Source organism: Macrosteles quadrilineatus, unplaced genomic scaffold, assembly GCF_028750875.1.
Source record: "Macrosteles quadrilineatus isolate MER2022 unplaced genomic scaffold, UCM_ALF_1.0 Scaffold_2__2_contigs__length_208266976, whole genome shotgun sequence".
NCBI classification, from domain to species: Eukaryota; Metazoa; Arthropoda; class Insecta; order Hemiptera; family Cicadellidae; genus Macrosteles; species Macrosteles quadrilineatus.
In genome coordinates, this window is record NW_026542595.1 from 140,135,158 (window position 1) to 140,147,496 (window position 12,339).

Sequence of the window (12,339 nt, forward strand, 5' to 3'; positions counted from 1 at the left end):
GATTCTAATTCTTCCTCAACGATTATGTATTGTTGTTATATTTACTTTCGTTAAGATATAATAGATCATCTTTATGTATATTACAAGCTTGCAACATTTTTTGTAAGCCTGCTAGTCATTGATGCTTGATTGAAATCGATGCTTTTATTATTATGCTAAAGCATTAGTCCAATTTTAATACAACCAAATAATTTTTAACACAACTAAACTTTACTAGTTTAATAGTGCAGTTATTTTTGTAAACATTTTTTTCATACACAGAGGATACGCGTCCGGTAACCAGACGTGGATTAGGCGTCCGGTAACCAGACGTGGATTAGGCGTCCGGTAGGGGGTCCCGGAACGCCATTACCACAATGATACGATGTTCAGTCATCAGTGTTCGTGGTGTAGTGGATAGAGTGCTCGACTGATATGCGAGAGATCCCCGGTTCGAAACCCTTCGGTAACTTTAACTTTTTGTCACAGATTTTGCTTTGAATGTAATTTCTTCTTAACTGTACATCTTTTGTTAGAATTTTTGGCATTTATAATTTTATGTTATGAAGAGAATTGAACCTTCATTTGATTTTTTTCACTATCAGCAAGTTTGGTTGGTTAGGTTAGGTTATGACAGTAACTGCCGGACGCCTAATCCACGTCCGGTTACCGGACGCGTATCCTCTGCGTTTTTCATATCCTAATATACGTTTTCGGGGATATTTATTTAAAAAATGGCTTGTAGAAGATTGTGAAAAATCAAAGATAGGTAAATTAATTGACAAAATATACAGCCTATTAACTGGTTTAAAATTGACTCTACAAGAGACCGAATGAAGACACAATAGTTCAATGCTAGAACAACCTCAAACACTCAACTAATATATTTTTAGGATAACAAATGCATCCACCGATGATATCAAAACATACAGTTTAAAAAATCATAATCTTTTTTGTTCCCTAAAAAATTCGAATCTCACCAAATTTCCTATATTTTATTTAGACCTACATCAATACTGAGACGCCTTTATAATGACCATCATGGTTTAGCACAATACATAAGCTATAGGAAGCTTGCAAGTAAGATTTTGCCAACAATGTTGCCAATTAGGGAAATTATCTTGGATTAGAACTCTATTACCTTTTTTCGTTACAAAAATATTGATTTGTTTTCAAATGAATGCTGTATATACATACAAATATTTTAAAGTCTTAATAATTATTAAGACAAAAATATCGGTAATTTAAGGCACATTGGTATTTTTTTCATGATCGTATGTTGAGAATTATTATCTTTGAACATGTTCAAAATGTATAAGTTTTTGGAATATTGAAAAAGTTACATTCGGACAGGCCAAATTACTTTAAGAATTTAAGACCAAAACAACTATTACCATAATAATGGATTGCACAGGCTTTGTTAGGAGTAATCACAGCAAACAATTTTACTGTTAAAAAGTTTGAGGTTAGAAACAAAGACGCGGCTGTCACCCATCTTGCTTGCCACAAACGATCGTCTTTTTGACGGGTCGTTGTTTTCTTTTAGGAGTAATAATTTTCAGCGCAAGGCGTGCTTTTCGTGACAGATAACAATAAGTTTACTTTTCCGGTTGGGAGTTCTGCTGAAAATCTCGACACCAGTTATTAACAATTGAACTTTACATTGTTTAAGAGATTTACCTTTGTAAGAAAAGTCAATATTATAAAAACTTTCCCGTGCAAATTATTTTCTCATTTGTAGTAAACACTATACCAAACGACATTTTCAACAGTTTAAAACTTATATTAAAAGCGAGCATTCTTGGTGATTTCAGGAAATTAAATACCCCTACATGTTATTAATATTAGGCTAAGTGGTAATAGTAGTATTATAAAGTGTAGTTAGCACTTAACTACAGTAGTTTCACCACACAATCTTTTGCATGATTCCCTAATGGTGTAGGAATAATCACTAAAATGACAGTGAAATTATAATTTCCACAATATTTATTCATCTTTATAAGTAGCTACGTCCCCTATAAGAAAAAGACTGGCTAGGGTTAATTTCTAGAGATGAAAGAGGTAACCTAAATATCTTTTAAATTTATGGCAAATACAGTTAATATTGGTTTCATAGCCTGCGGATTGTGAGAAAACGAAGAAAACAAATACCTGATAATGATAATCATTCAAGATAGCTAGTAACGTTGTCGAATTCTTAAGGGGGTTCTGATTACTCAAGTAGATTAATGTTCTTGGAGATTAATCTATTTGAGTATTCATAAATCGCTACTTTTAATGTAATCAGTAACTGTGTGTTATGATGCTCTTTGTCTGTGTTTGTGTGTTCGGATTTGGAAGTTTAAAATCGGATTCAGCGCCAAAAAATACATAAGAAGCCACTGAGATAAAAAATTCGGGATTTTTTTCCTGAGGACATTATCTTTTTTCCTCATATGCTTGGACTATACGTAATTTTTGTGACGACGGTCTCTACCCAAATACGACTACATTAGACGAATAGTCTTGTAGTAAAACCTGAGAATGGCATCGATTCGGTACTAAAACTATACCATGTATGATGGAACCTGTCTCGTAAACGTCTACCTAGGGCTAGCGTAGGCCTCTAACCATTGGCGAGTAGTCATAGGGGACCTACATGAGTCTACATGGGGACCTCTTATCAGGGAGATGGTAAGACAGGGTCCATCATGCAGCCTATAACTTCGCACTATTTCAATTATTACCCCAAGCAAGTATTAACACCATAAAACAAACTACAGTGTCTACTCACATTTTGCGAGTCCACATTGGCCCCGTAGTCCACCAGGATGCGCACCATGTCCACATCCCTCCTCCTGGCAGCCAGATGAAGCGCGGTGTCGCCGTTGTCTGTGGTCGCCTTCAACTGATCAGCTGTTTGCTGACTCAGCAGTTCTCTGCACATAGACTGGTTCCCCGCCTCGACAGCAAGCAGCAGAGGTATCTTCCCTTTCTGGAAATTTTTAACGGCAGAACTGAGCAAACCCTTCCATCCGGGACCCTGGGAATCCCTCTTCCCCGCCGCCCCCAGTGACGGTATCCCAGCCTGAAGCTTGTTCTTGGTGACAAAGTCATTGTTGAGAAGAGCCGGGATCAGATTGTTCGCCAGATCCGGTTTTTCTACTTCCTTTTTCTTCTTCCACATTATTGCAAGTGTCCGGTTTTCCCTACCGTTCTACCGAGGATCAACAATTTCCGCGTGCGTTGCTTGATCATTGCGTTAGGTGAACTCAGAGATGCAGAGAATTTCGAGGTTCTCGCGTTTTATAGATTCAACTTTTTTTCTGGATAAAGATTTTAAAGGGTTTCAAACTGTGAATGTGATTTTTGCACACACTCTACTCAAACGGTACAGTCAATTCGCAGGGTGCTTGAGAGGGTAGTTCTCACATAGAGTCAGATTAACTTATAGCCACTTTGATCATGACATACGTCAGAAGTTTGTTAGTTCTAGTCTAAGCCCAGCTATCATCAACGATTTAACTTTTCAATAATGATCCTAGATAGAAATCCAGTTGGTCTTTGACAAGAACAAAGCTACAAACAACCATCCTACCTCATACCTCATTCAAGCATGGCTGAAATACATCGAGATGTTTGATTGAGTATTGAACATATATCATCCTTTAGAGTTTGAAAATCAACTTAGAAGAACAAGAACAACTAGTGACCCACTACTTGTAGGATGCAAAATAGAGAAAACTCACCTTAATGAGATACTCAATAACCTTCTTGTCACGTTTCATCATTAATCCAAGTGTTGTGGTGGACGAGCATCCCTGTACGAGGAACACAACGATAGATAGTCGCGAGGAAAACTGGGAGATATTGGGGAGGTTAGTTGCATGCCAACTGTGGGAGCGCTGGCTTCGGATTGGGTCGGCTTGATATGTATATCAACCTGGCAACTCTGAAATTGGAGTGTCAATCATAACATTGGCTGACCTGGTATAACCTTCCTTACCAAACCAGTGAATCGATGATATATGTGTGTCTTTGAAAACGAGGGTTAAGCAGTGTTGAGCGAATGTAAAAAGGGGAAATTAGAAGATGGTGTTATTGATGAAATCTGGTACAAAACTAAGGCCATTCTACAAAATTTGCATGCATATTACGATTGATCGTGTTTTACTTTGATAAAAAAAAAACATAATCTTGAAAACAAAATTGTTTAACCCTAGCTCTTGTAATAAGCTCCCTACAATCCTTAAATGATTGCTACTTAACACTCCTGTGTAACACCTCCTGTTATAACTAAACACCTATATGATATTTTATTTGTTGTATTGCGACATACAACTAACGGTCACATTTTCAACACCAAATTAGGACAGTAAAACATGCTTATGGAAGAGATCCAATAAAACTGCTGTCTCCGACAATTAAAAGTCTTAGAAATCACAAAAGACTGCGACCAGGATCAACACTCCTTGACACCAAGAACAACACTGACACAAAACAAAAAATGCTGCACCACTTGTCTGCTCGAAGATCCGAGAATTGAACAATTCAAACACGCCACCAATCCCTGCACATGTGACCACCCCACTTGTGCCAATCTCACCACATGAACACGCGGATACGGCGTTACCAACCTTTCGCACTCGCTAAATATTACTGAAAAAGATTTTGACAAAGCTTAACGGAGAGGAATAAAATGGCGGACCGGATTAGGGAGGGGTTGAGGGGGCGGAGGTTGGTATTGGTCGAGCTTCCTATAACTGTGAGATACGATACAGTCTATAATAGAATAGAGGAATGGCACTACTACCCTCTCAGTCCTGGCACGAACACCATCGTGTCTTTCTCGCTCTTCCTCTTTGTTTTTATTGGACGCTTCTGCGAGCTTTGCAATTAGGACGTTTGAGTAGTGAACAATTCATTTATACCTGGAGTTGCTAAAAAATCATATAATTTTTGTTTGTGAAAATCCTGTTGTCACATAAATAAATTGGATCTTAGGGCCACAAAATGCAGTCAAAGTGAAACATGCGTGTTGAGTATTGTGTAAGTCATCACTTAATTATTAAGCTATTAATTATTAATTATTATTAATTATTAAGTTAAAAATAAAGTAATTTCTGTGGTAATACTTCGTCGAAGGAAACTTAAAAGGTAGACGGCCGGGGATTCAGATTCCCATCTTGTTTACATATATACAGATTAGACATTTCCATAAAATAGGATATTCTTATATACAACTGAAAAAGTCTGACGTAGCTAAAAAAGCATATTCAACTACATTGTGTTTATGATGGGGAATGCCTGCAACAATGCCTTATGTAGCATTGGTAACAATGTCTTTCCGTCATTACGTTCGTAAATAATAATGTTTTAACAAAATCTCTCGTAATTTCGTCTTGTCCGAAAAAATACAAGTAGGAGCATGACACACCAAGAATCAAACGTTTGATTTACAATTGATTGGTTACAATTGATTTTTGTATATTTTTCGCTGAGAGTTTTAATTGATTAGCTTAAATTTTTGTGGTTTTACCTACTTAAATAGAGGTGATGCATAGCTGCTTGTATAAAGCTATTTAGGGAGGGGGCTAATACTACATACAAATCTTTAAATTCAAATTATTGAAAATTTTCAGAAGAGGATAATGTTTTGAACACTAAACACAACACAGGTTTTTGATAGCATTGGATAAACATCTTGATTTGCTACCGTATTATTACAAGTATATAAAAATTTTGTCTGACACTTAAATTTATTGACTGATTGCCAGTATGCTGTCACTGTTGTCTTAGTTTAATCTCCATCAAATGATTTATTTTTTTATATTGTGTTTAGTTGGTAAGAATAATGTTTCATAAGGATCGTTTTTACTATGCTTAGTATACTTATTACAATTACACCCTTGCATACAGTAATCAAAGATTGTTTAAACCAATGGTATTGTGCTTAAACTACTTTTGTGTTGTCACTGAATCAAAATGTCAAAGCAATTATGTACTAAAATTGAATTCGTAATAAATATCTACGGATTAGTTTATACTCATTGTTTTTGACATACTAAAGTAGACATCTGGCCAAGTTATCCAAGGTTTTTTTCCAATAGTAATTAGATGAACCTTATACAAAGTATTTCATTATTTAATTACTGGTTTTTCGTTTAGTAATCTATTTATGAGAGTTGAGGTGAACCTCTTCCAGTTTTTCCTGGTTAAAATTTTGGTGTATACCAAACAAAATACTTTTTTACAGAATCTCTTTAAATTGGTGGCGTTATATCATATGTTGTTAATCTAAAACTATCAGATGTTGTGGATTCAATATACTCAAATTTTCTCACCTTTTTTAGATTTGTCAAACAGTTGAATTTATTATTTTTCAGATGAGCTAAAGACTCTTCTAATCTTTATGGTGTTTATGGTGTTTACTGCTGACATAAACCTGACTCATATACATTGAGTAAGGTTTGATTTAATTTTCATATAATTTCAAGAACTAGTTAAACTAAATAAAATGATTATTGATTGACCTGCAGATTAAAATTACAATGTCAAATAAAACCTAGAATGGTTTAATAATTTAATCAAGATTAGTAATTGTATACTGGTTTATAATTTCCGATTTATAAACAATAGTTTACTATTTTAGTATTTTACAAGGTTACAACAATGGAGAAGAAAGATTTGTGACATTGCGCGCTGTCTACCGGAGAATGGCGAAACTACCTCGACTACCCTGTGTACCCTACCGAACATTGTGTTGAGTTATTTTCTTGTGTGGCCTCGGAATATTTTAAACCCGGTAGTTAAAACATTAGAATATTAGATTTTAAAATTCCAGTTTTGTTTTTAACAGATTCAAAAGTTTGAGATGTTTTTTTAACTACGTATTATTGATCGTCTACTCTTTTATTTGTGATATAATTAACACTTCTCATAAAATAGAATATTTACACTTATTAATTTATTTTGGAATATTTATTTGGAGTAGTTACATATTACTAATTATAAAAATAAAATCAAAATAAACTAGCTATATAATTATTTTTATACAATAATTTTTTTACACTTTTGATTTCCTATTATGTTATAACTTTTAATTCTTAAACAAAGTGAAAATCATTATCTGCTAAGTATCATTTGATGTGGTTTCATAAATCGTACTTTATTTGAAAAATATCAATTTCTTTGTATTGAGGCATTTCAACCTTGGTACAAAATTATACACTTACTTTAGCGAGGCTAAACATCGAATGAAGAAAAGAAGACAGCTTGTACAGTTGTAGTTTTTTACGCAATAAGGATGTAGCATAAATTCGCAATGTTAAAGTTTAGAAGTAGAAAAGTATTTTTTTATTCTTATACTTACTTTTCAACCAAGACATGTTAAACAATAAACAAACAAAACCCCATTTTTACCTACTACTTTTTGTAGCGGATTTATATAATTCTTATGCTGTACATGTTACAAAACGTTGTAGGTAAAAACAATAAGTAGTGAAGTAGATTAATATTGATAAATAAGTAGGTCCAACAATATAGAACAATTAAGTCACACTGTGAAATGTTACAATATAAGATATTAATTAATTATTTCAATAAAACAAGACAATAATGGTTTACTCTATAAGATGGGAAACAATTTAGAACTTAAACGTATTAAAAGTACGTTCGTGTATTTTTGTGTGCTAGTAAAAATATTTTTGTAAACTTGTATCATTGACTAGTTGTTATATCGTAATAGCCAATGCTTGTCGTAGTGGTGAACTAAAAATATAAAATCACGTGGCATTAGCTAGAAGCCTTCAAACGGATCGACGCAAATCATCAGCAGCACCTATATTGCATCATCCGTTTTGAAGGTTTGAAAGCAGATGGAGGACGCAAATAAAATAATTTAAATGACATCGAAGGGGATTTCAGTTCTTGTTTGCATTTCAAACGAAAGCTTTACTGAATTGAAAACCAAACCTTCCTATTAGTGGAAAATACAAATAACAACAAATGCATTAAACCTTTGTCGGTCATTGGAATATAGCCCTGAATGTGTGGAATAGACTTTAATACCCAACATCCTAATGAATATACAGTGTGTGTAATAGTCACGACATCAAGACAGAACCTGTCGCATGCGATAGTGTTGATTGAGAGAGACTTGTGTGCTGGTAAATGTTAATTAATGTAAATGTGGGGAAGGTTATGTGTTGATGCAAGTCATGTGGAATAGTCATGTTGATATGGTACAGTGAAATAGTGTCGTGAGCTTCAATGAGAGGATGGTGTTTATAAGTAGTATTATCATTCTGTTATACCAAATAGTTATCAAGTAATGCTACAATAATCAAAGTAATTCAGCAACAACTCAAAATGACGTTAGCATGGCGTTTTTCGTCAGCTTTCATATTTGCCTAGTAAATTATAGACAGCATATATATGCGTCAATAGATTTGATGGCTTGATAAAAATAAACAAGAATGCAAAAATATAGTTAAATGAATTTTAATTAGACGTGTTTCATGGATGAAATAAAAATTTTGTGTTACCACTTTGACGAGCGGGTGGTAAAAGTTTATTTTTCACGCTAAGGATTTACGATATAATTTGGATAGTGAAGTAGACATCCGAGTAAATAAGGACTACATTTAACCATTTTTCGTACTCAAATGAAATATAGTAGGACAGTAGTAGGGGGTTTTTCTCAAAATATTGCAGCTTTAACATGGGAATGAGACCGTGTTAAAATGTAAAATAGTAAATGTAAAATGTAAAATATTTGTTTAAATTAGCCTACGTAATTAACTAAATCGCATAAAAATCCATTGTAAAATTGAACACTGAAAGTACCATTGGAAGTTCCACCATCCTATATAAGTACTGTACTAGCTTTGGCTGGTCCATATGAATCGTATGTCAACTACAAAATCCTAGATTTTTCACAAAGGGAATTTAGTGCAAGCTAAACGTTAGTTAAAAACTTGTACATTTTCATAGTTGAATACGGTTATTCATGGATAAGATTAAAAAACCTTTTAACAAATAATAGTAGGCTGGTAAAATTGTGTTTTCAAAAGTGTTAGTTAATTCATTCAAATATAACTGATCAAGTTTATGTTTGATATAAAACATATTGAGTAAAAGTGTTTGAAAAGAAGTGTGCATGATGTGTGTGACAATGGAATGCAAATGACATTCAATAGACATTTTATATTATTTGTGCTGACATAAAATCTGTTTGTTTGTGAAACACAACAATAAATATGTATTGTAGGTGTAGTTGTGTAGTATTTGTTTAGATGGCACATTTATTCACAACGAAATGACTTACTGTTGCAGGTGGTTCAGGCTATAATACAATACAATTAGTAAGACATGTTTAGATACAAAGAAAAAATACAGCATAAACCAAATGTATTTAAATAAAATGGAAGATGCGTTGAAATAATTTTAAATTAATGGAGCGTGACTAGGATAGGCCTAGTAGTACGAGGATGGGACTTCAGTTCTAGATAGTCTGATAACAATCACTAGATACCAATCGCCAATGTTAAATAGTTATGGAATAATTACACATCCTAATGACTCAGAACCCACTTTAAGCCTAGGGTTATCATATTTAAAAACAAACAATAACTAGGAGTAACTATATCTAAATTGGATAACAATCACCACTAAAATCAAAATGATGAATTACGATAGTTTTTATAAACCTGCAGAAAGGCGAATTTCCTTGACTCACTCCACAAATACAATTATACTATTATACTTTAACTAATACCCCCGCCGCAGCAAACCTGCCGTCTAAGCGAATTTCCATTTGGCTGAATTGATTTTCAATTGATCTATTTAAATAACATTAGGTTTAACGAGTACCTAGGTTTGCTGCTACAAGGAAACTAATAAAGTACGTGTTTTAAGTAAAATAAGTATTGCTTAGTATAAAATGAATATATTTGGCAAGTTTGATCAAAATATATCCATAAACAAGCAAACTACAACATTTCACAATATTCTCCATAAGAATAACATGGGAATTTTAAATTTACCATTTTTTTAGTTTTCTCCATAACCAATAACTGTAAAAAAACACTTTGATATACTGAATTGTTTGTTTTTTAAAGCTCTTTAAGAAGGTTTAGAGAAAAATTGGGAAATTTTGTGTATTAAGGGTCAAAAGTGAGAAAAACCAATTTTTACCACATAAAACCCCCCATAAAACACTGTTCCCATGATCCGATCATGCTGGATCGCGAACTCATTCAAGTTTATTCCGCCTTACACCTTCAAACCAAATTTCATCAAAATCGGATAAAAATTACTCAAGTTATCGTGTTCACGGACACATATATATATATATATAAATCTATATATATATATATATATATATATATATATATATATATACAAATACAAATACAAATATAAAAATTTGAACGAATGGTGTTTTTGGCCTCTGGGGACACCAAAATGAAAAAGTAAATCGGTCCCGGGTCTTACCATGAGACCTACGGTAATAGCTACTTCCCTATAGGGAAATTCGCTAAAACTAATTTATTTAAATAGTTTGTTGGGGCTTTTGTGAAATAAATGTAAACAGAAGAATACTTAATGAATAAAACGTTGAAACACTTCATATGCCTGTTCGAGCAAAAAATGTATACTGTATGTATGTATAATGTAAAATCCAAATTCTGAAATGCATAACAAACCACTAGTTTTATGTTAACTAAAGTATTAAAATTTAATAAATAAAAATACGACAATGTCATGACCAGCGTCAAGAACATCGTCTTATTGGTGAATCAGATATAAGTTAATGAAAACAACGAAATTAATTTCCTTAATTTTGAAGATTAAATAGCTTTAATGATTTCATATATTTAACTTTTAACAAATTCCATTATCAAAACTCACATCTTCATGGCATTCATACATTTAAGACACTCAAATTACATTTAAATCAAACTCAAAAAAGTTTGTAGCATACACATCCTACATTAGCTGTAAGTATATTTTGAACATAACATATCCTACCAAATTATAATATTCAACAATTCTATTCTAGTGACGCAGTAAGTCTTCCGAAGTTCATAACCAAGGTCAAGCAAGATGTATAGGCAGTAAACACACTACAAAGATATGTGGCCCTAGTCTACTTCCCTGCGGAACTCCACGTGTAGATAGCGTAATGTATGCAGATGATGCAACAAGTATGCAACTGCATAACGTGACATCTTCATCATTATACTGCGGGATAATATTATTGAATAATTCAATAATTTATAGTATGCACACGCTATAAATTATCGCATATGTGCGATAGTTATAGTTATCGCATTCTGCAACTACTTTACCTACATTTCAAAATCGTTATTTCAAAAATAGGAAGGAATAACTGCGTTTAAGGAGTTATGAAGCAGCATTTTGAGGTTATGGAACAAACTTCAACTTAACAAAAGTTAAACGTAATAATGATTTAAAATGTTGAAAACGGACTAATAAATGGTAGGCTTAAAAATCATGCACTACAATTAATATGGATTTCAACAAGATGTTATGCGAATTGCGCAAGAAGTTTTCCAATTAGACGATAAAGAGTATATTTCATTACTAATTCATCTTATAAAACGTACTGAGTTTGTGGAATACTTATTTTTCTGAAAGATGTGTTAACATTTTTGTCTTATTGAATATTATTTTTTTTCTTACAGCTCCAGCTTTTTTGGGAATCAACAACTGAACATTTTGGAATAAAAACTAGAAAGTTAAATTCGTTTTTAAGATTTTTTGCTATGTGCTAGATTAAAATATTTAAGAGGGGAGAGTATACTAAAGCCCATTCGTAATGATTTTAAATACAAAAAAATTAACCTTGAAATTATTTTCATAGCAATAACTATTTTTAAAACCCTTTTTCTCAGCTCGTGTGCATCGTAGGGGAAATCTACGCATACTGTTAGCAAGATATTTTCCTGTAGTTGTGCAGAATCCCTTTATAAATTAAAATAGGCTCAAAAATAAACACAAAAAATTAATTTAAATTAAAAAAAAATTAGCATGGGGCTTATAGGTTGCTATGCTGGTGAGAAAATAACAACGAAATATAAACAGAAAATCAAAACAAATGGAAGAAACTCCAATCACATGTTTATTTACAGCGTGGGATAAAAAGAGAAGTCTGTACATTAGATTTTTTTAAGTTTTCGACCACTGGGTGACCTTGACACCTTTTTCACATTTATTTGAGAGGTTATTAATTGTATTTGGGAATCATTACTTGTATGTTTTTTTATTAATTAAAAACTAACCTAACTCAAGTATTTGTATTTCAACGTTCCTATAATTAGTCTATTGAAAAGCTGTTCCTCTAGAGGTAAAAAA

At 32.9% G+C, this 12,339-nt stretch overlaps 1 protein-coding gene across 1 annotated transcript in view; it reads right to left on the reverse strand.

Moving 5' to 3' along the window:
• The window catches only part of LOC128987954 (serine/threonine-protein phosphatase 6 regulatory ankyrin repeat subunit A), an 80,899-nt gene that overhangs the window by 33,365 nt on the left and 35,195 nt on the right, over window positions 1–12,339 (reverse strand). Inside the window, exon 6 of the mRNA XM_054409085.1 lies at window positions 2,753–2,953. Coding sequence (XP_054265060.1) covers window positions 2,753–2,953 — 201 coding nt within the window. The remainder of the gene's footprint in view (window positions 1–2,752; window positions 2,954–12,339) is intronic.